This window comes from Lynx rufus, unplaced genomic scaffold, assembly GCF_022079265.1.
Source record: "Lynx rufus isolate CCGP_SWC_20201006 ecotype Redwood Valley unplaced genomic scaffold, mLynRuf1.p SCAF_6, whole genome shotgun sequence".
NCBI classification, from domain to species: domain Eukaryota; kingdom Metazoa; phylum Chordata; class Mammalia; order Carnivora; family Felidae; genus Lynx; species Lynx rufus.
The window spans coordinates 15,460,174-15,485,401 of NW_025814878.1; the positions used below are offsets into that span (position 1 = coordinate 15,460,174).

The 25,228-nt window shown below is 40.9% G+C and overlaps 1 protein-coding gene across 11 annotated transcripts in view; it reads right to left on the minus strand.

Moving 5' to 3' along the window:
- Window positions 1–2,102: 2,102 nt before the first annotated feature.
- UTRN (utrophin) overlaps window positions 2,103–25,228 on the minus strand; it is a 574,142-nt gene continuing 551,016 nt past the window's right edge. For 10 of the 11 annotated variants that reach the window (XM_047102476.1, XM_047102480.1, XM_047102475.1 and 7 more), the window contains 6 exons: window positions 16,637–16,795; window positions 16,039–16,279; window positions 12,858–12,966; window positions 11,309–11,401; window positions 6,518–6,540; window positions 2,103–4,151 (listed from right to left, as the gene is read on the minus strand). In XM_047102476.1, coding sequence (XP_046958432.1) covers window positions 4,143–4,151; window positions 6,518–6,540; window positions 11,309–11,401; window positions 12,858–12,966; window positions 16,039–16,279; window positions 16,637–16,795 — 634 coding nt within the window. In that variant the 3' untranslated portion in view covers window positions 2,103–4,142. The remainder of the gene's footprint in view (window positions 4,152–6,517; window positions 6,541–11,308; window positions 11,402–12,857; window positions 12,967–16,038; window positions 16,280–16,636; window positions 16,796–25,228) is intronic. The other variant, XM_047102484.1, reaches the window with a different exon arrangement.

Sequence of the window (25,228 nt, forward strand, 5' to 3'; positions counted from 1 at the left end):
GTTTCAGTCCTGAGGTCTCCTCCTAGAGAAAGTTGGGCAGAGATATGCTAAGTTTTCCTACACGTGTTTCTTTCTGAAATTGAATTGGTAGCCTGGGGAGGAGGGAATGATCTTCTTGACCTTTGTTTTATAAGAATGCCTTGTATTCACCTGGGTGACTCAATTGGTTATGCCTCCGACTTCGGCTCAGGTCATGATCTCTCTTGAGTTTGAGCTCCACATCGGGCTCTGTGCTGACAGCTCAGGGCCTGGAGCCTGCTTCGGATTCTGTGCCTCCCCCTCTCTCTTCCTCTCCCCAGTTCATACACATGCTTTCTTTCAAAAATGAAGATAATAATAATAAAAAAGAATGCCTTGTATAGAGTCCACTCGTTTCCCATTCCATTGAGACAGTGGACATAATGCCCAAGGAAATGGACACTGTAATATTTTGGCCTATGTCCCCTGCTTTATCTACCTCGAAGCTCATACAGTGAAATCTTATGGCCCCTCTCTATAGTCATACCCTCAGTAACTCTGTAATTGCTCTTATTAAAGAACTGGGATCTAGTCTCCATACCTAGCCTTGCAATTTGCTTTCACCACCAGAATTTAGTACAAGTGGTGGTGTGCCAGTTCTCAGCAAAGCCCTCCATTTGCACACCCACACTTGGGTCAGTGTATGAGAATATACCCAGTTAGCTCAGTAGTGGGTGAAAGAAGCCGGCTGGGTTGCTGCAACAATCCAGACTGGCCACCCGATGCCACTCAACAACCAGTCAACCCCAGACATATCGGCAAGAGAAGTCCTCCCCCATCAGCTGAATCTCACATCCCAGGGGCTAAAGCCATGCTTGTTATTGAGATTTTATGGCTGCCGCACCGATTAGCGTGCCAACAGATAACTAATACCCCAGGGAGTGGACATAGCACAAGTGACACTGGCTCTTGACCTCCATCAAGGGCTCACTCCTATCACTTAATTAACCTCACAAAAACACTAGCTAATATCATATGGAATGAAGTATTTGGATCTTATCTAGAGTGCTGGGTAGTGTGGTGTTAGTGGTGTTTTACTGTGTTCGCATTAAAGTTTCAACTAATGAATTTAGAAACGCCACCGAAATAGTTGGTTGACTGAAACAGTTGAATGGGGGGGGAGGCAGGGAGAAAACCAAGGGCAAACTACATTCTTTAAAAATGTACATGGGCACATGGGTGGCTCAGTCGGTTAAGCGTCTGACTCCTGGTTTTGGCTCAGGTCATGATCTCATGGTTCATGAGTTTGAGCCTCACATCAGGCTTTGTGCTGTCAGTGTAAAGCCTGCTTGGGATTCCCTCCCTCCCTCTCAAAATAAATAAATAAGCTTAAAAAAAATGTACATATAATCTCAAGGATAGACAGAAATAACAAGCTAAAGGCTTAGTGTAAAAACAATACTTTGTTTTGTGTTCCCACTTCCCTTTCCAATTACCTACTCAACAGGTTACTAGAACTTAACAATTGTTTCCTTAGGAATGCTTTATGTGACTATTACTTTGGGGTAAACAGGATGCTTACAATGCATGTTCCTTAGAATGTATCTGTTTTATTCTAACAAATTACATGTTTGGGGATTTTTCTATTTCATAGGTAGCCTTTACTTTTAGAATCAAGCAATACAATTCTCAACACTATTTCCCACAGGATGGCTTCAGGAATGGATTAAACTTACTACCAGAATGGTTAAAACCCAGTGCACATATAAAAAGCACATTATTTAAGGGCATGCGGCTAAGTGGATTTGGAAGAGGAATCAAGTAAATACAATAGCATCCAAGTTATTAAAACAAAAGCCTGATAGGCTTCATGTGTATGTTTTTAACACCCAACATCATTTTTCCCTATCTATAAGCTTTCTATCTGTAAAGGAAACTGAGAATTATATAAATAATAGAGAAGAGAGGGACACACAGAAAGACAGTAGAACAAGAGGAAGAATTCATTCATTGTGTAGGAGAGAAAATAGAAGAAAATAATAGCTTTATCATTATACAGGCTCTTTTCGTATTTTATTTTCATAAATGTACACTCAGAGCTCAGAGTCTCTCAATGAACACAGCTGAAGAATATCAAAGTCATCTTGTGTTAAAATTACTTTTATTCAGGATGAAAAATACAACATGTAATCAGATTAGATGATAGTCTATGATTAGTTCTTTACCACATATTTCAAAAGAACTACATACTTATTTCCCCTTGTTGTTACTGTGATATATATATATTTTTATTTATTATTACTTAGAAGGTTACAATGTAGTGTTTTATGTAGCTTTTCCTTAATAGCAGATAGAAGACATGTTGCACACAATTACAAGCAGAAAAAAATTAATACGTAACTTTTCAAAGTAAGAACAAGGAAGACACCAAATCTACAACTTGTGTTCAGAGTTCAGGGAAAGTTTTTTTCTTTAAATAGGTGCTTTTCTTGGGTTTGATGTGGCCTGATAAAAGCTCTAGATTTTGCAGACTGCAACGGCATAAAGCTATTTCCAACACAATGGATGAAGATGCATCTGAGGTAGAAAGGTGGTCATGGCTTTCCTCTTATATAAAACAATTTTCTTCTCAAAATATCTATGCTGCAAATAGACACCCTTGCCCCCCAACCCACCCAACCTATTCTAAAAGAATAGCAATTTCTAACTTTAAGCCTCCTTCTGGCCAAATCCCAGTTCAAGAGAACCCAAAGTTAAAATGTCCTGATGTTTTAAATGCACATATGCTTGAATCAAAACACGTGATTTTCTCTTTCTTTCTTTCTTTCTTTCTTTCTTTCTTTCTTTCTTTCTTTCTTTTTTGGTTTCTCTACATTTGGTAATTACATAACACGTTTCAACTGAATCAGTTAAATGTTAAATCAGAAGCCAAACCAAATACCTAACAGCATTGACTCAAAGGCAGGGGTACCACCATCTAGGCATAATTTTATTCCTCTATGGAAGCAGTGACATGGGCTTTTGATAAACATCCTTTCCAAATATACTGATCAAATGAAAAGTAATAAAAGATGTAATCATTCATCCAAAAGGTAAAATGAAACAGGCATTGAATTTGTCTGCTGTCAGGAAGAAAAGAACTGGGAGTTTCAAGAATTACAAATGGCTTGAGTATACATAAACAAAATAAAATTCTCTTCAAAGGGAATTCGAGACAAAGATGTGTTCCGGTAGCACGATTAAGTAAAGGTCTGTTGTGTATTTAATGGTGAAAATCAAGACTTAGCAACTAAGGAAATGTTATCCCATGTTCTCTTTCTGTGTCCAAATGAGAATATACTTAAATGAGCAACCTTTGGTAAAAATGATCTTTGAGATTATTATAATGCTGTTCTAAGTCTCCTCTATCATATATACTGGGACATGAAATAAATAAAGAAATCAAGATCTACTTATTACATGGAGCGGGGAAATAAAATGCTGGAAACAAATCCCAGTAGGAATGCCAGTTAGGCCCACAGGACTTTTACTGTGGTTTTCCAAGTGGTCACTAAGTATGATGTCAAATAAAGTTAAGTGGTATGTAAGAGATGTAGCCTAATTCATATACATAAATATTTAATTGAAATATATGACTTATTAATTTGGCCAAATCATGGAAATGAATACAGGAAATCTATGTGGTCATGTGGCTGGTGAATTATAAATAACCAAAACATAATGGTAAAAGAGCGGAAGAAATAAACGAAGTTATTGTACAAGGTTAATATAAAGGAATGTAAAAATGTAACACTGTTTTCTAATTCTTATGCAATTTTTGTTATGGTTAATAACAAGAAGGTATCATATTAGAAAGCCCCCACCCACTTTCCCAATGCTGTATACAGTATACAAATCAGTGACAAATGTAATACCATTTCCAAATACCACTCTGTTCATTAATTTACAGTTGCATAGAAAGGGAAGAACAAAAAAAACCAATAATATATGATTATTATAAAAACAAAATATCCTTTCTCTTTGGATAGTCAGTGTTTTACTCCTTCAGTAGAACACACAGTCAGCGCTCAACAGCATGTTTCAAGGAGCCATGGAGCTTCTGATTAAATGGAACTCGGAATTGGCATTTGCTGAAAAGGGCAACACTGTTAAGTCAGGAAACGTTGACTGGCTAGATGAATACTTCACATTGCCTGTGGGAAGGGAAACAGTGCTGTCAGAACAACATTTACACAGAACATTACAGGTAGCAGAGACCTGTCAACTCTTCTGAGAAATAAAAGTACTTCTTTCACAACTATTCACAGCCCCTTTGGCTGTGTTCAAAGGGGACCCTTTACTTCCATGTGACTTTTGCTCCCTGGGATGAGGTCTTTCTCTTTCATCCCGAAGGCATCTAGTCTGCTTTTTATCATTGCAGCCAGTGTAGAGGAAGTTTGGAAGACTTTTCTCTTGCCCAGGCTGGAAACCAAGTGAAAATGGAGAGCACTCGGCTTTTTCTTGCTGGAGGTACCAGAGATGAGTGAATTAGGCTGGTGCAAGCACTCCATCTCTCCCTGGGGGACTGTGGGAGGTCTGTGGCTGAGGGGGGATCCTCGACAATTCCAACCGGTCTCCGACCCACGCTGGGGTCCAGACAAGAGGCACGAAAGACATGAATCACAGTTTAAGGGTGTGCAGTGGTGCCAGTTAATGGACCAGGGCCAGTACACGTAGGCAAGAGAGGATATACATCCAGCTCACACTCAAGGGAGTGGCATCAATGCTTTGAAGGGAAGGTCATACAGTTGGATCCATCATCATTAAAACCCATGCCTGTCAATTCTTCTCTGAACGCATCAATATCTGGATCTCCCCTGAAGACACAGGTTCCTCCACAACCGTCTCACATACGACTGTTTTCTATCTCCCACACTCTTCATGTATTGGATACGTCCTTTCTAGGTCCATGTTGTGTTTTTTCAGGCCCTTTTCTCTCTCCCTCTCCACCCAACTTTGAATCCCATGCCATTAGACTATACCACCCACTCTGTAGTCATCTTCTGGCCCCTTGGGTCATGTTCCCTTACTTCTTGAAGAATGGCTCACTGTCATCGTGTTAAAACTATGTTTAAATCCTAGTGATTTCACTGCCCACATAGATGATTCTTCCAAAAATCTGGCCTCTCAGTTCCTTGAACTCCTCTCCTCCAGAGAATGTGTCCTCCACCCTTGTCAGGCACTCAAAGTTCCAAATGGACCATCACCAATACCTCACCCCCTCCAACACTTCCAATCTCAATCATCCTGCCTCTGACAACCACCTTACTTTCTCACTTACTTCCATTAGGACCCCAACTCCATCCACCCTTTGCTACCACAATCCATTGCTCCCCCCCCCCACTTTTTTTTCTGTCTCCTGCACCTAACATATCATCACTTCTTTCCCTACAAGCTTCGATACTTTGTTCAATCATCATCATACCTTTGCCTCTTGCCTTGAATTGTTGTACTCTCTTGGCCAAACCAAAACTTCAACTCTGGTTAAATGCAACACTCAGCCCGACTCTGGTGCCTGTGCTTATGAACCTGAACGTGGCGGCCAGGAGACAACACACAGCCTTTGCAGGCCGGCCGTTCACAAGGAGGCACCGTAAGTCATGTTCAACGTTGCCTTGCAGTCACACTATTTCCCTGTTATTTCCCGATCTCCAAGCAGCTATGGCACATCCTCCAGTCTCTCCTCACACCTCTGACACCTCCTCCTGTCGTCACTCTCTGCTAAAGCCCTGGCTTCTGATTCACTAAGACAACACAAGCAATCGGAAGATGATTCTTCATGGAGACGAAGTCCTTCCATCTCCTGACCTCTCACATCACACCTGCTAATTGGCTTGAGATCTCCTTTTCTTCCCTCCAGGTCCTAAAGACCAACTGTCTGTGCTTCTCCTTAAGACCCCAGCCCCTCTTGCCATCAAGATAATAACACAGTCAGAATATTAAAGATTAATAAACAAGTTCATGAAAGAACATGTTCTCCAAAGATTTACTATGGTCTTGTGGCTCATTAGTACTAAAAGCACCTGATAAGGAAAACACTGAAAGGTATAAAGCCAAAGCTGCCAACATTTCTCAGCAAATTTTCCCCTCCCCAACCTCAGCAAATTTTTAAATGAAGAATCAAAATGTTTTCCCTCTCAAAGTAACAAAACCACATTGTGTACCGTTGCAGTCACTGCTTTAAGTTAATGTTCTGTGATAGCGACCATAAGTACATATCTGGGAGAACAGTGGTCAGCCAAATCCACCCAGGGTAACTTTGCATAGTGTATTTGCGGCCCTTAAAAAGCTGTTAGAACACATCAGGCACTTGGTATTTTGGGCATCTGGAAGAACTGGCTTGGGAAGGGTTCCCTCTCCCCAGACTGACAAACTGTTGTACAGAATTAACATTTAAACGTCAAGCAAGTTTACTAAGTTACATGGGGAATAAAATCTGCACTCAAATCAAAAGCAGCTAATCTGTTTACTCCCCGTTGTAATCGACAACACCTGAGCCAATCAACCCATTAACGCTTACCTGTGGTTTGCTGGGGAGATTGGCTGAAAGAGAAAACAAAAGAAGTCAATTGAAGGCGCTAGGGTTGCTTTGCTGGTTCCCCCTCTCAGGCAAGCAAAAGTGTGGAGTGTATGGCTCCCAGCTGTTAAATGGGTGCTAATAAGAAAATAAGAAACAAGTTTTGGTTCCTTCCTTCCTTCCACTTTCTCTCTCTCTTTCTTTGTTCCTGGCTAGATGCTTTAACAAAGACTAGTTTCTTTTCCCTAGTTTCTCATATCCTATGTCCTAGAAGATATAAAAATTCTACCAAAATATGCAAAACATATGCTGGCTCTCTCAGATAAGTCCATACCGAAGCATTCAGCAAATAACTTGTTTTGAAAAAAAATTCAAAATTTCCTCTTGAAATCACGCCATGTATTTGATTTATGTATCCGAACAGAGCAAGTGTGCATATTTTGCTAACTAGTACAAATTCTGACCAGCAGGTGATTTGGGAAGTGAAGGGGCACGAGTGTTCAGTTTCTGCCCCCCTTGGCTCACGCTCGCCCCAGGGGTCTAGGAAGCTGGTGGCAATGTGCTTGCCTCAAAGGGCTGGCCAAATTCCCACAGTCTTTAGATACTTGGGCTAATCACTGTGCCTTGTTGGGGCCCAGCTGAGAGCACTGGAGAAGTCGTTATATGGGGTCTGATTCGCCCTTGCTGCTGAGCAGCTCGAATTCCTTCCTGGTTACAAAAGTGTGGATGCCCCAGGGGACATTGTGAGGGCGGACACGGGCAGGCGGGTCAGAGGATATTCTGCACCCCCGTTGATGGGGACATCTGGTCAAATAAGAACCGTCCCTCATCATCTAGCATGTTGCATTCCTTCCATCTCTCATCTTTTTTGTGCTGAAGGGGAAAAAAAAAGACATCCACGACCACATAGTGGGGGCTTTGTGAGAAAATCAGAGTGAAGGAGAAGGGCAACTTTATGATGCCTGGAGGGAACGAATTAGGCTAAAATCCAGCCAGCCTAGTCCTGCCAGATGCACAGGTCATAGCAGGAAAACATGAGTGGGCATCCTTCCCACTGAGCTACGCTGAGGGAGCGCTCTGTTGCACAAATATCAAGGACACCACACGCACTTACACTTCTCTTATTATACACGCTTCTCTTACTATACTTCTCTTACTCGTAACGCACAGCTAAACCCAAACCAAAACTGAAGCCACGTTGCTCCAAATCAGCATCATGAGCCCTATAGATTCTTATCAAATAAAAGGCTACGGTACTCCCCTGAACAAACTGCGCCCATATATTTTTAAAAGGAACCAGGAAATGCTTGCATTTTAGTAGGTTTTGAGTTTGTGATGAATGCCACTCAAGTTTAATAAACACAGGCGACTCACTGTGAAAATATGCCTGTAGATAAAAAATAATTTTAAAAGCATTTGTTGGTCTATCGGCCCCAAATCCTCTCATATCCTCTATATATGGATGACATAAATGAAAACACGGAGAGGATTTTACATTAAAAAAAAAACCCACTTATAGCAGTTAGTGAAAATTTTAATATGTACATTAGTTAACAGACAACACAAATTCCCTTCATTAACGCCTTGCCAGGAAAAGATGAAAATGCCTCCCTCTCTGCTCTGAAACTTAATGTAAATAATTAAACGAAGACTTTAAAAGGCCATAATTCAAGGATGCTATCAGGAACAACGGGTATATTAATTTGAGACAGAGAAATTCTAAAGTGTTATGCACAACAATCTATAGGTACACACACACAAATGCCATGTTTAAGTAGGCAATTCATGCAATTAGGATTTATGATTATAGTTTCATTTTAATTCCAGGACTGCCCGGAGTGTAAATTCACTTGTGACCATGCTAATTGTTAATCCACAAAGGATCAAAAGTCAAGATTAACATGCAGATCAATTCATTGTATGCTGGTGACAAGCAGTTTTAAAGCTCTCATTAGTAACAGGATTGGGTTGGCATTGGGAGAGTGCCAATCCGATTTGCTTAGAGAAATCCTCCAAGGGTGGTCAGGAAGCTTTGGGAATGCAAAAGTTTATTAAAATATTGCTAGCTGAGCAACTTAAAAGAGGCCAGAAAGCAAATGAACGCTGCAAACCTTCTGTATACTATCTTGGGAAACTTTACCAACTAAACCTTCCTGTTAGAAAATGTATTTATTCATGCATTCATTCAATTCAGAAACATGTACTGGGCACAAAGTCTAAGTCAGGTGCTATATCTTTTCTGCAACAATTTTTAAAAGGTTTAATAACTTTAGACACAATTTTTAAAACTATGTATCAATTTTATAAATAAGCCTTTTTTTTAAGGGAAAGCTGTCCCTATCTTGGAGAGTAAAAAAAAAATTTTTTTTTTAACATTTATTCCCTTTCGAGTGACAGAGACAGAGAGTGAGGGGGGGAGGGACAGAGAAAGAGAAGGAGACACACTCCGAAGCAGCATACTCATTTCTTTTTTTATTCATTTTGCCTTATAATTATGATTATTTACATTTAATTATATTCTCTTCTAAAATATGCCAGATTAGACTTTTATAACATTTACATATAAGAATATACTAAGAAAAACATTTAAGAGTAATTGTTTTGTGACAAACTGTTAAAAAAAAACACCATGAATTTTTAATATAAAAAATTTAGGGGCACTTGGGTGGCTCAATCGGTTAAGCTTCAGACCTTGATTTTGGTTCCCGTCATGATCTCATGGTTCATGAAATCGAGCCCCATGTCAGCTCAGCACTGACAACGTGGAGTCTGCTTGGGATTCTCTCTCCCTCTCTCTCTCTGCTCCTACCCAATTCACTCTGTCTCTCTCAAAATAAGTAAATATTTAAAAAGTTTAATGTGGAAATTATACATCTATAGACACTGTAAAGCATTTGATTAAACATATTTCCCATCCTAACTCACTGCCAACTGACTTTTAAATTGAACATGTCTATCATGACATTTAAATGCAAACTTATAAATAGGCTTTGATTTGCAGAATTTGTTCCTAACTAATTATTAATGTATTTGGATTTAAGCTGAACTAAAAAGTAATTTCATTTAGAAATTTAATCTTGAAATTCTGTCTTTTATAGTGACTAAGATGAGGTTTTATCTAGCCATTAAATAACATACAACTCAGAATAAAAATCCCTAGAAAATTCAACCTTAATATAAAAGATTTGATCTGCTCATCTACTGTGTCTGTTACAGCACCTAGAAAACAGGCAACAATCTGATAGTGTAGGGGCTTCAAGTGACCCTCTGAAGCCTTTGTGAGACTCCAGAAGGCCAAAAAAGTATGTGTGCACGTGTATGTGTGTGCATGTGCACATACACATTTGCACACATGGGCACATGTTTTTTGGGGGAGTGTAGGGACTGACCTATAATAAATACAATTCAAGAAACATTGAGAACTATAATCACAGATAATAACTGGAAAATGACACATTCCCAAATATAAATATATTTATGTGCTTATAGAATTCTGTACTATGTCCTTTAGGAAAATACTTCTGAAAATTCAGGGAAGACTATATTTCAAAGAGCTAGTTCCACTCCCTGCTAATGATGGCATTTTTATAAACTGCAGAATTGTAGAAGTTGAAGCATATTTTTTAATGAAGTCAATATATCTTACTTAACTACCTTCCTGGTGATGCCTTTTTTCATCATTTAGGATGGTATTTGCTGAGGACAGGATGAAAAGGGGAGAGATGAGAAGCAGTTTTATATATGTACTACCATATATAACATATATCTAGTCTCTACAGTGGTATACATACATACTAACATCTTACTTCGATGGCTGCCTAGATTTAAAAATCAACTTGAGTGGAAATCACCCTAAAAGTTATAAATAACATATTCAAATTTCTTTAAAAGATTATTTAGGATAAATTGCGGCATTAAGTAGTTAGCATGCACTCAAAGTGCACAGCTTCCCTTTGAAACCGCCCAAGTGAGAGCTCAGTAGAAACCTTGAGATGACGAGAATGAATCTAAAAAGTTTGGGGGGAAAAATCAATAAATAAGAACATTATGTAATTTCCTCTGGGAGTTGGACTGCTTTCATTTGATTATTTTCTGGCTCTTGGTTGTTCATATGGAAAAGTCACAGGGTCATAATCTGTGAAGCCTTCAATTATTTGGCCTTTATGCAGTGACTGTTTCATTCCATGAGAAGAGAAACCAGAAGAAAGAAAACAAAAGAGAAAAAAATATGTGAAAATAATCCCCTCCCAGAAATGAATCTGATGACCTCAAAGAAAAGAGAGTGGGGGTGCCTGACTGGCTCAGTCAGTGGAGCTTGACTCTTGATCTCGGGGTTGTAGGTTTGGGCCCCATGTTGGGTGCAGGGATTACTTAAAATCTTAAAAAGAGAGAGAGAGCGAATTACATCAGAAAAGACCATTTCCATGCCTTGTTGGGTGCTAAAAGCTCTTTTTTGAAGTAATAACACATGTCGTACTACAGTTTGCACTGAAGAGGGTAACTTCTTCTTACAAAGCAACTTGTTTTGTTTGCCTTCATGTTATCCTTCAGAAGGCACAACAGAAACCTCTCAGAGAGCAGCACCATCACCACAGCCAGTGACGCGATGGTATCTAGGCTGAGCTTCATTTGCTTGGTCGACATACGGAATGTTTGATTTATTTTCAAATCATATTCAATCCTGTTTCTAATAGCGGCTTTTGTTATCTTACCAAAGAAGACAAAGGGCGCCAAGCAGGGAAGAAGAAATGGAAGGGAAGGTGGAGTGGTAGTGCTGGGGTCTTTCATACTCACGGCAGCAAGATGGAAATGTACTGTTGATCTGCTCCATAAACTCCGTGAGGTCCGTGCTGGTGTCGTGGGGGGGGGCCAGCAGGTCCTCCGCCGCTGGGGCAGCACAGAAACAAAACAATAGGCGTTCCGAAATGAACATCCAGCTTTCCACCAAAACCCAACATTGGGAGAAAAACCCTAATCCTGGCCTCTAAATATCAACATGAAAATAAGACTCTATGAAAAGGACAATTTTGGGGAATAATATTAAAACCATTTTTGTATCAATTTGCTGGTAATATAATTTCATATAAATAAAATGCATTAGATGTCTCTGTAGGAAGATTCCATGTGCCAAGGGAAAACTTATGAGTGAAAAATAAGTTAATGTGGTCATATTATTTCAATTTGTTAGATGAAATTCCATTAGTTTGCATTCCAAGTGTTTTTTTATATAAAAAATATTCTACCAGTTTCTTTTTCCTTCCTTCTTTCTTCTTGGAGACTTTGGCATGGACTAGCTCATGCTGCTACAAATCTAGAGGTAGTTTTGAAGATACTTTTTACCTTGATTTTTATTCTATAACCAAGAGCAAAATAATTCACTTTTTTTTTTTTAAATTTTTTTTTTCAACGTTTATTTATTTTTGGGACAGAGAGAGACAGAGCATGAACGGGGGAGGGGCAGAGAGAGAGGGAGACACAGAATCGGAAACAGGCTCCAGGCTCTGAGCCATCAGCCCAGAGCCCGACGCGGGGCTCGAACTCACGGACCGCGAGATCGTGACCTGGCTGAAGTCGGACGCTTAACCGACTGCGCCACCCAGGCGCCCAATAATTCACTTCTTTAAAACAATTCAGATAATATTAATACCTTAGGTTTCCTTCTGATTAATGCAGCAAAATATATCTTAGAAACAAATTAATTTGGTTAAAATATATGGTCTTCAGAATTTCAGAACTTAAATTTCATCAATAACAAAATGCCATTCCTGAATACTCGTTGACAGAGGCTTTCCTAAGCAGAGGTGACAAGTCCCCTTTGTGACCAATAATAAGCTAGATGAGACCTTGGCCTCAGACAGGGGCAGGAGGGGTGGCAATGTCTATAGGGATGAGGATGGAAAAAGCAGAATATTCATTCCCAGACCTGGGCAGAGAAAACCACGCTTGGTATATAATATACTTTAGGATTATTTTCTGAATACGTATAAATATAAATTTTAAAGACAGAAAATTTACTTTAAAAAAAGAATCACTCTGAAGGCAAAGCCAAAATTAAATTGTTGCTCATCCCCAAACGAAAAGAGTACTTTTTTCCATCTTTCACCAAAATTCAATCCACTACTACACAGTATATAAGCAAATATATTATAGATTCTTATTCTGGAATGTTTGCTTTTTTGGTCTTGTTAAAATGTCTTTGTACGCAGCTGAGCACGAAGAGAGTATGAAACTCCTTTCTGCTCTAAGGTACCGGGGAGTAAGAACACAGTTGAAAATGAAAAACCAACCAATGGCGAAGCGTAGAGCAGAGCGGGGGAGTTGGCCGGGTCTTAAGGACACCAACCTGCTTGGTGGAACTGTGGGCCAGGGTCTGGATCCAGCGAGTAGGTCAGTGCAGCCTGCTGAGGTGAAGGCCAGGAGGAGACACCGTTGATTCGGGAATCAGATTCCGGCTGCAATCACATGCAGATGTTAAGGCAGAGGAAGAATTCAAATAACACGTTTCTGTTTCTTACTTCCATGGATAACTGAGACATGTAGAGTTCTTTGGTCTCAGACATTCAGAACACATGTTTTCATCAGTCTGGTGGGTTCACTACGATCTCAGCTGAATACTGGGTGGTCTGCTCCCTTCAGTTCGGGCTCCTTGAACAGCTCAGTTGGTTATAATGCAAGATTTATTTTTCAGTGTCAGTTACATCCCTCAATTGTGCTATTATTTTTATGTCAACCAAGTGAATCTAGAAACAGGTTTCATTCATCTGTAAAAAAAAACGAGCACTGCTTCTCATACAGTAAATTTATCCAATTTCAAAATCAGCTCATTTGTTTATTTAAATCAATATTTCAATGTGGTATTAGAGACTTAAGAACACAATTTTGGATTCACATGCTTGAATTCAAACTCCACCACTCAGTACCTGCCTGAGCAAATTTTATAACCTTCTATGCCTTGGATTCTTTTCCTTCCTTCCTTCCTTCCTTCCTTCCTTCCTTCCTTCCTTCCTTCCTTCCTTCTCCTTCCTTCCTTCCTTCCTTCCTTCCTTCCTTCCTTCCTTCCTTCCTTCTCCTTCCTTCCTTCCTTCCTTCCTTCCTTCCTTCCTTCCTTCCTTCCTTCCTTCTCCTTCCTTCCTTCCTTCCTTCCTTCCGAGTGAGCGAGCATGCAAGTTGGAGAGAGGAGCAGAGAGCGAATCCCAAGCAGGCTCTGTGCTCAGTGCAGAGACTGATGTGGGGCTCGATCCCACGACCCTGGGATTTTGACCTGAGCTGAAATCAAGAGTTGGATGCTCAACTGACTGAGCCACCCAGGCGCTCCTGTGCTGTGGATTCTTTATTTGTAAACTGGGGACAGACAGTGAAACGATTGCCTGTGTTAAAGGATTTTGTGAGGAGGGTGTTCAGTTAGTGTTTCCTCTGAGATCAGAACAGGATCTGACACCTCAAAAACACTTTGTAAATGCACTCTGCACAAAGCTTTGAAATAGTGATGGATAAATTGACAAGTACGTAGTCAAATTAGAAAGCGCGATTCATTTTCCAGGGAGTGCAGAAATTACAATATTCTTGATGGCGGCTTTTCCATTAGATTTATATTGGTTGAAGTCTGGAGGCTCTGCCAGTTTTTACTATCAGGTAAATTTTCCATCTACTTCTGGCATTCATGCTAAGTCATTAAGAAGAGATAAGAGGTCCACAGTCTGGGATACACAAAGCCATTTAGATATCAGCTATCTCTAAAAGCATTACTGTGCAATTCTGGAGGCACATGAGCCATTAGGCAGCTCTGTCTAATGGGGCGGTGAGAGTCAGGGGGAGGGTGCGGAGTGTGCGTATGCAGAAGAGCCGTTAGCTCTCCGACAGGCTCTGGCAAATAAAGATTGTTTCGTTTCTGCAATGATTCCATCGCTGCACTAGGTTAATGATAATACTTCATATTTTAAATCAGAGATTTCAAGAGAAAATTCATCCTTTCCACCACGGGGACAATTCAAATTCACACTGCTAGAGTATATGTAGCTTTTCCAGTGTATGTGACTGGCAGGGAGGAGGACTCAAACATTCCAAAGGACTCAAAGAAAGCCAGGCTTTGGGGCACTCTAGGGGTACTACTGTTTTCTAATGGGGCACCCTTTGGAGGCCCAAAGTAAGCCTTCCCCAAAACAGTCTAATATAAATTCCAAAACAGTGACACACATACAGAAAACTATATGGTCAAAAGGGGTGATCTGTGGCCTGTTGTGTAGGTAATGCAGAAATTACACTGTTTTGAATGATTCTGACAAGTTAAAAGATACTGACAGCAACTATGACAAGGTGGTTTTCTGAAATTTGAGAAAATCACTGGAGAAAAAGTTGTTTCTGTCTTTGGATAAATCACTTCTGCAGAAAGGCATGCCTAGTCACTGCCTGGGGCCCCACACTCTACAGTCCAGAGAAAAAGGCAAAAGATGACATGAATGTTGGTGTCATAGATTTTTCAAGAAAGAGAAAGTCTAGCCCCATCTGTGGGGATTCTACCCAATATGTACCTGTTACCAAGGCATCTTCATTGCTAGTTCTGTGGCATGACTCCCATTCTTTAACTGCTAGATGTAATCAAGTACTTAATTCTCTATGGCATTGTATCTCTATGTGCAGTACTATCTTGTTATATTTTGTACTATCTTGTCTTGGTCCCTAATAAGACTGCAAGCACCAAAACACTCTGTCTGATGCCTCTTTTATATCTCAAAGGACAGTATTTTTCAAAATTGTGGGCTATTACCCACTGATGAGCTATAAAATTGATTTGGTAGGTGCTGACCAGCACAAAGAAAGAGAGAGAGAGAAAAAAATGGAAGGGACGCAGAGATAAAGAGAACACAGGAAAGAAGACAGGAAGAAGGAAGGAAGGAAGGAAGGAAGGAAGGAAGGAAGGAAGGAAGGAAGGGAGGATAGAAGGCAGGCAGGCACGGGGAGTAAGGAAGAAAGGAAGGAAATTTAAAAGTAGAAAATAAGAGACAGCCTTTCTTTATAATAATTATTTTGTATTTGCCATACAGGTGTGCATTCATCATAACGTAAATTCTATTTCTTATCGTCAAGAAAGTATACAAATTGCCATAAAATATGGCCCAGTGTTAGGAAATGATAGCTGCACATTAATAAACATCTGTTACTTAATTTCTTGAAAAGAGCTCACTGGAAGAAAGGCTTTCGCTTGAACAGTTCAGATCACTTCCTTCCCCTTAACCTCTACAGAGTTTCCCACATGTAATGTATGCAGATGTATATTACAGGGTCTTTCCTTTTAAAGTACTCAGAGCTGAGACAGATTTCAGCGTTACCAAAGAATGGGAAACTCCACTTTTTGAGCGATTGGAGGGTGTGATACTTCCATCTGAAGAGGGATTCCTAAGCCAGTCTTAATCAGGTGTGGAGGTGACAGTCTGCAAGTGAGCCTCTCTGCTGATGCTGGGACCATGCTCCGGGACAGACACGGACTGGGAGGGGGCGGGAGCCCCACCGCGGTGCACACACTCTACCTGCTCCAGCAGCTGTCGAAGGCGGTGGAGCTGAGACTCCAGCTGCTTATTGTGATCTTCTAAAATCTGCATCCTGGCCTCCAGACGACCTTTGTGCTGCCTGAGGAGTTTTGCTTCTGCTATAAGTTCTGAGTCCTCAGATGTGTGGTGAGGAGACACGACAGAGTCTGGAGGTGACCCGACAGGGAGACCCCTTCTCAGGTGCTGCTCCTTCAGCTGCTCATATTCCACCTGCAGGTTTCTAGTGCAGAAAAGGAACAACTGGAATTACTACTGTGGGCACGGTTTTCTCTCCGAAACTGCCCTCGAGCTTCAGATTGAGCTCAGGAGACTTCTCAGGTAGAAACATTAAACAGTGAGATGAGTAAGCAAGGACAAAGCTATAGCTTTAACCAAGTGTTCCCTGAACCCTCACGTTCATAATCTGCAGCCAGTGCCCCAGTCTGTTAATCCCCAATAAGATTTTGACTCCACCTTGACTTCTTAGAAACCACTTCTGAAAAGAGAATGGGTAGGGATCATACTGAAGTTATTATTAAGGAATCTCCCATTAGAAGTTTGCCCAGGGGGGACAAATCTTCTCCCAGGTTGAACACACCTCTGTTCTTCCTCCAGGTCGGCAATGATCCGCTCCAGTTCTCCGCGTTCTTCCCTTTCTACCGACTTCAGGATCTGAGCTGGGCTCTGGGGCTGGCTGACCGGGGACTCCCCTCCGAGCGTCTGACAGTACTGCTGGATGAGGGCATGCTCGTCCTCCCTAGGGAGACAAATAACACACACATACACACACACACACACTGAGGCTCATGTCTGGATGGAAGCAAAGTAGAAACAATGACGGTCGGGATGGCTGCTGGGCCAAGTTTGATCTAAAGCTCAATGTTCCTCTATGTCTCTTTGAAACTCTAGGAAGATATTTGGGGCACCTAGCTGGCTCAGTCAGAGGAGCATGTGACTCTTGCTCTCAGGGTCGTGAGTCCAAGCCCCATGTTGAGTGTGGAGATTACTAAAATAAATAAATAAACCGTATTTAAAAAAAAAAAAAAACTCTAGGAAGATATTTACCTAAAAGGTAGGTATACTACGCATACCAACGTTTCATGCTTTGCCTTAGACTAACACGTACATATCACAAACCTCAGAAGAGATATTCTACTCAGCAGAGGTATCAAATAAGGTACACTACTTAGTTAATATAAGAGATACTTTAGGCAAAATCGATAATCGAATGCCAAAAGAGTAGATTAATAGACTTAATCAAAAATAAACTGCTCTACACTGAATGTATATCCCCGAAATTCATATGTGGAAACTTAAGCCTCAGTGTGATGGTACTTGGAGGCGGGACATTTGGGAGGTAATTGGGTCATGAGGGTGGAGCTTCATGAATGGGATTAGCGCCCTTAAAAAGACCCTCCAGAGAGCTCCCGTCCCTTCTGCCATTTGAGGATACAGTGGGAAGAGGACCATCTATGACCCAGGAAGAAGGCTCTAACAAGACCCCAAATCTGCTAGTACCTTGATCTTGAACTTTCCAGTCTCCAAAACTGTGATAAATAAATGTTGTTTATAAGCTGCCCAGCCTGTATTACTGTGTTATAGCAGCCCAAATGGACTGAGGCCTGAGTTGATTTCACTGTCTTTAGCATTTGGTTGAAAGTCATTTTATAATGCTTTGTAACCCACAGAACGGAAAAATATAATCCTCATATTCTTTTATTTAAATAACATAACAAAAATGATCATTGTAGATACTCATAAAATATCTGCCATATTTTTATTTGATATTACCATCAATCATTTTGCATTAAAACAGGACATACAGTTATTTACATTCTCCTTCTTTTCTAACTACTGGTCTAATGAATTAGACATATCAATCATGTGGTCGAATCTAATGACTGGCAGAAACGGAAGCATAAAAAAAAAGACAAAATTGATACATTCTTGAGAAGTAAATGCTCAGCATCATGCCTGAAAGGTCTTCCTTTCCTTTATGGGGAGATCCAGTCTGATCTCTCTGTACTCGTGAAAATGACAGACCTCCCGGCTAACGCTAGCAGGAGGGTCCAGCTACAGAATGAATACTTCAGCAGATTGTACCCGGTGTGTTTTGATGGTGTTGGTAAACAAATCCTGGAAACTATGGATTTATAGGATAGGGCTTCAGAAAAGCATGTAAGTAGCTCTTAGAGTGTAAAATGGAGCTGTCTCATGACAGAACCAGTGCCTGTCAAAGGGACGTGCCTGCAAATGTCCCTTAGAGACCTCACCTGTTGAACTGGGGTCCGAGCACACCCTAATGCTCAGAAGGAGTCTCCTGAGCAGCAGTGGCAGTCTGGGACCTCTTACTTGTGCCCTGCAGCTGACGAGCAGCACTCGATACTAGGTAAGATCTCTGATTCCTCTGAGTCTGATTTGAAAGTCCAACCCTGTGGGACCACAGTTTACTGTGGTAAAAAGGGGACTTGAAATTGCATCTGAGAGTTAGCGAACTCATAGAAAAGCTGTGTCCTGAGCACTGAGATCAGAGTGATATGATGAAGCAAATGAAAGAAAAATGAGTGTTAGGCCTGCAGAACAGCCAAAGCCAAGGTTCAGATGAACTACTGATTGATTTTGTTTGCTTCCTTGATTGGTAAACCCCTCCCTCTCTCTAAATTTATATATGGAGATAATATAAACATTGATACCTGACCTTACCATCCTTCTACTGGCAAATTCAGTAGGGTGAGGAGTAGGACCTTGACCACACAGTTAGAAACTGGAAATAAGAAGCATGGATGGGATAAAGACTGAAAGAAGCTATGACATCACCCTTTGATTACCTTTCCTGAGAAAATGTGGTATCGCTGAAAACTAAAGGTGCCTCTAGAAGAATCTCAAGCTTGTTCTTAACTTTAGAAGGATGAGGATAAGAGGAGGGACAGGTATGGGACCACTGTAGGGCAGCAGCATTTAAAAGCTCCTGGGCTGCCCAAGTAGCTAAATCAGACAGAAATGTGGCAAGGATGTGTCTGAGGGGTAGGCGTCTTCCTCATGGGAAATATATGGCCAATGCTCTAAACCTAACTGTATCATGAAGGGGCAGAAGGGGCAGAAGGGACAGAAGTTGACTTTCAGGCTAACGCATCAACACCGTGTGACACCAAGTAGCTAAGGATGGCAAAACTTAAACACAATGATCCTTATCACCATCAGTGTTTGGAGGCACTTTATCTGGTTCAGGAGAGAGAATCCATAGTGAGGGAGCATATACAGAGAGGAAAAATACAAAGTATAAAGACATAGTGGAGATAAAATAAAGTAATAGCAAAGTAAGAGAGTAACTGAACATTTTGTAAATATTTCTCAGGCTAAAAAGAAAAAAAGAACAAAAAAACTAAAAAGTCTGAGTACCCCAAAAAATAATAACAAAAGAGAAACATGAAATGTCTCTATTTTAAAGAGAAAGCATCACAAGCAATCAACCAAAAATCAAAACAAAAAAGCAGATCTTGCAAACAAAAGCAAAAGGTTTAGCCTCCCACTCTCTGTAATATTCCATGTCGAAAGACTATGGAACTATATCTAGAGTCCTGACCCAGCCATTGATATGACCAGCCAGATAGCACAAATGTGCAGCAAAGCACTTTGTCCATAGAACAGAAGAAAGAAAGCACAAGTAAGGAAAATGCAAAATAGAGAGAACAAAAGCAGATCTTAATCTCAGGGACTGCAATGACAGGTAAACTGATTCTCACATTGGTTAAAAAAAAAATTTTTTTTTTAAGAGAGAAACAGAGAGACAGAGTATGAGCGGGAGAGGGGCAGAGAGTGGGGGAGACACAGAATCTGAAACAGGCTCCGGGCTCTGAGCTGTCAGCACAGAATCCGATGCGGAGCTTGAACTCACGAACTGTGAGATCATGACCTTGAGCCGAAGCTGGATGCTTAACCGACTGAGCCACCCAGACGTGCACCCCCCCATCCCCGCTGCCCCCCAAAAAACAATTTTATGATTCCTATGAACAAGCACCTAAAAGGAAATGAAGGGCTAAAACTAAAGTTAAAAACATATACGATACGAACAAGAAGTGCTAAAGGAAAACTTGGGTCCCGTAAGCTACCTGGTGGGTCTATGATATGACTGAATCCTAGCACGGAGGTCCTCTCTTGTCGGAAAATACCATCACACCATATATGCCCTTAGAACATTCATGCCAGTAAGCGTCAGACTCAGGGACTATATTTAGTGCTTAATATTAACACAAACTAAATTTTTGCTTTAAGGATTTGGGGACTATCCACAGTGAAACAAATAAACACACAAACAAGTCACAATTAGATCTGAGATATATTTTGTTGTAAACATTGGGCTAGCTTCATTTCTTCTGGGAAGTTGATAGGGTTTAACATATTATTATAATTATCATCATCACCACTATCATTACATTCTTTTATTAAGGTATCTGAAAAGGGTTTAAGGCAATTTCTTTAAAAAAAAATAATTTATATATAACACATAATTTTAGCCTTAAGTGTTTTTCACAGATTATTAGGCCTAAAAGTTAAATATAAAAATAAATACATTCAAGCTCTTAATTATATATAGTAAAAACCAAGAGGATACCCTTTAAGTACAGATAGTACGTGAGGTACCAGATTAGGGCCTTTAAATGTCAATAGTGCTAAAATAGAAAAGGTTGCAAAAATATAGATCTGCGCCACTGAAATACCCTCAAATGGACTCTGTTTATACCATATTTAAGTTGTGCATAGTAAATACTATCTGGATTACAAAATTAGTACATATCAGATGACAAAAGAAGTGTGATTCATTCAATGACCTTTTGAAAGAATGCAAGACATAAATAAATAAAAATAACAATAATTTCCCTCCTTTCAAGGGTTATTCCATTCCAGGCTTCAGAGGTGCAAACAGCAATGCCAGTGCGAACCACACCAGCCTCCCAAGTTAGATCTTTCCACATAAAACAGTGTCACTCAAGGGCAGGCAGCAGATGGGGGGAGAGACACCCTGATGGCAATGGCCTTGGGATCTATCCTTCAGTACCTGCCACTGAGATGCCCTAGGACTATCTTAGGTCCTGTTTTCTGTTTGACTCATGGATGCTTAACTCCTCCTAAAAATTAATGTCCTCAAAATTAATGTCTTTTTATATTATCCAGAGCCAGATTTTCAGGAGGAAAGGGAGCCCTGGGAATTGGGTGTATGTGGGGAAGAGCTGGGAGACTGATTAACATGTAGGCTGGGGAGGCAGAAGTCCAAGATGCATGGGAGTGCAACAACTCATTAACCAGCTTCACAGAAGATGAACGCAGTCGGGAGCCAGGGAATTGGTTCCACAGACCAATTTGAGGGACAGAAAAAGGCTCAAACCACAGGTTAGGATGGCTGCTTTTCAAGACACAAATGACAAAAGGACCCTTGGGTAACTTACAATCCCAAGTTCAAATCTCAAAATTCACACCTCAAAGCACAGGGATCTCTTTGATCACCTATGGCTGAGACCATCCCAAAGCACCTTTAGGAGATGGGTCTTGGAGGGGCTGAATTACAAACTCTCCTGGTTAGGTCTGGACTGTGAAGCAGAAGCGTGCGTGCAGAATGGGCAGGAGCAGGACAAGGAATGTGATGACCCCCAGGGGGAATGAAGATGCCCTGACCTGCCCCCCACCCCCCACCGCAGTTCTCCCATCTGGGAAACCCTCCCCCACGGCACAGTGAGCTGGTCAGGGGTGGTCGGGAGTGCCTGTGCTGGGAGCCAGGCTGCCTGCATCTGAGCTCCACTACTGACTACGAAACCCTGGGCAAGCTCCCTAAACTCTTACTTAGGGCCTCAGTTTATTCAGCCGTAAAATGGTGGTCACAGAAACACGAGTAGCATCTCAAAAGGTTCTGTGAGGATTACATAAGTGAAGATGGCAAAGTGCTTAGTGCAGCGTCTGGCTCAATACGCTCTGCACAGAGGGAGAGATGGTGGTTGTTTTGTATCATCACTGTTGTTATTCAAAGGAAACCTAGTAATATTTTTATGACCTAGACTGGAATAACAGAAACCTCCACTCAAAAGGGCCTGGAGGGGGCGCCTGGGTGGCGCAGTCGGTTAAGCGTCCGACTTCAGCCAGGTCACGATCTCGCGGTCCGTGAGTTCGAGCCCCGCGTCGGGCTCTGGGCTGATGGCTCAGAGCCCGGAGCCTGTTTCCGATTCTGTGTCTCCTTCTCTCTCTGCCCCTCCCCCGTTCATGCTCTGTCTCTCTCTGTCCCAAAAATAAAAATAAAACGTTGAAAAAAAAAAAAAATTCAAAAGGGCCTGGAGGAAAGGTAGAGAATTCAAGAATGAGAAACATTCCGAAACGTATTGTAGAAATTTGCTAACTAATACCATCTTTTTTTTTTTTTTTTTTTTGCTTAAGGCACTCTGAGTTAGCTTTTAGTTTTTCCCAACGATGAAAATTGCTAAGATTCTGATGCTGGCTGCCTCAGGACAGACCTAAGAGCGAAACAGAAGAGCTGTCTTGAGGAGCCACCGAACCCTCATTTAGAAGCTGGCGACACTGTTAGGTGGTGCAGAAAACTGTCATCTATCGTCTCAGGATTGTTTCATGACCCTGTCGATGCTGGACTTCAGGAATTTTCCAGGGAAAGGCCAGGGTTATGGTGTGCTACATACTTCCTGCCACTGTAGGAAGGTCCCGTAAGAAACAAATACACTGGGACCAAAGAAGGAACAGCATGACGGCACCCTGTTGAGAGCAGCAAACGTTTCTTCCAAATATCCCGTGATCCAAGATGCTACGTGATTAGATAGGAAACACAGAAGGGCAGTCAGAGAAGCAAATAGTGGGGCTTGGGTCCTAACCCTTCCGTCACAAATTCTGAGGAGTGCTCTCAGCCCAAAGAAGGTAGGCATCTTCATTGGAAGGCTCTATCCACTGGGAGAAAAGGTATTTATTGTAGCATGTGTAATACTTTGTCAAGCCGATAGTACTGGTTACATGGAAATGCTTAAAGAAGTAAATATTACACATTTAAGTGAGGATGGTGGGCCACCCCACGTCACACCACTGGATTCCAGATCCAGCACAGGACTTCAATGACTCGGTGTCCTTGTTCGCAATCTTACTCAAATGGAGGAGTCACTGCCATGGTCGCAGGAAAAGAATCCCAGGATATTCAGTAATTCAAATGGTGAAAGGGCAAAGGGCTTCCCGGACTGATCAAAATAAGATTTACTAACATATTCACTAAGAAAATACTAATGCACCAGGAACTGGAAAAAGATTTCACTTTAGTGGCTGATAGATACGTTCTTATAGTGTTAACTTAACTGAATATTACATTTAAGGAAGAGTTTGTTTCCTTGACTTTTCCAGTAACTAGAGGCCACCTGCGTTCCTCTACCTTTAAATTTTTTCTTTTCTTTTTTTAAGTTTTATTTTTGTTTTTGCAGAGAGAGAGAGACAGAGACAGAGACAGAGCATGAGTGGGGGAGGGGCAGAGAGAGAGGGAGACAGAATCTGAAATAGGCTCCAGGCTCTGAGCTGTCAGCACAGAGCCCGACGCGGGGCTCAAACTCATGGACAGCGAGATCACGACCTGAGCCAAAGTCAGATGCTCAACCGACTGAGCCACCCAGGTGCCCCCATTCCTCTACCTTTAAAGCCAGTGGCGTAGCATCTGGAAATCTCCCTGTATCTGACCTCTTTCTTTCATGGTGATATTCTTCTCTAACTGACCCTCCCCACTTCTTATAAGGACTCATGGGATTATATGGGGTCCACCCAAATCTAGGATAATCTCCCCATCTCAAGATCCTTAACTTAATCACATGTGCAAGTTCCATCTTGCTATATAAAGTGACACCTTCTTAAATTTCAGGGATTAGGATGTAGACTTCTTTTGGGGGTCATTATTCTCTCTACCAAAAATGCCCTTCCCATGCTCTTCCTCTGTAGAAACACTTAATCATCTCTCCTCTAACCCATAAGACTCATGAAGACAGTATTTACATCTATAGACTTTTACAGTACTGGGTATATGGCAGTGGCATGCTGATAAACATTTAACAAGCTTTCCAAAAAATTAATGAATAAAAAGGCACTGAATTGTAGCCTTTGCAATTTCTACGGTTTAAATACTCTCACCAAGGCCAATTTCAAACTAATGACTTTACTGAATGTAGAGTCTGGAAAAGACATGCAGTTGCACACCATCTGACAAATACAATTAATTACCCCAAGAACACAGAAATAGTACAATGAGGTAGACTAAAGCATGATGAGTTTTGAGTATTACCTTCATTTTCATTTGACTCTAATTTATTTAATTGTAAGTGTATACAAATTAATTTCTGTAATGGCTCTGTTTAACAAACAGCCTACAAACTTCCTGAAAATGTATCCATCAGATCTCAAAACTGGCCCTAGCACGTAACTGCATGGTGGGTATATAAGAAACATTTGTTGGACAGATGGATGAGTTAATATGTCTAATGATGGTATATTTTTTTTTTTTAAAATTTTTTTTTCAATGTTTTTTATTTATTTTTGGGACAGAGAGAGACAGAGCATGAACGGGGGAGGGGCAGAGAGAGAGGGAGACACAGAATCGGAAACAGGCTCCAGGCTCCGAGCCACCAGCCCAGAGCCTGACGCGGGGCTCGAACTCACGGACCGCGAGATCGTGACCTGGCTGAAGTCGGACGCCTAACCGACTGCGCCACCCAGGCGCCCCTAATGATGGTATATTAAAATGTATTCAGCTTGTAGTCATCTGATTATTGTTTTCTTTTTCTCAGACATCAGTAATAAATTTAAAAAGAGTGTTTATTTTAATTTGAAGATAGGATGTACTAAATTTGAACATTACCTTTACTCTGTTCAGAGGGCATGACAAACACATTTTAAAGAATTTAAATTTGGTTTTAATTATTTTGGTCTTTATTACTATTTTTTTATTTCATCTAATTCTTTGGCTATTATGAACCTTGTAGAAATTATGTTGATTTAGGGGATACTCCAGATATCTAACTGCTTTATATAAAATACATACTAGTAGCTAAATATGAAACAAGCATTATAAATATGCTATTATCTTGGTTTGGGAATTGTTTCATATTCATAGTACATGAATAATAATGCACAAATCACAACTGTATTCTTGTAAAGTATTAACATGCTAATG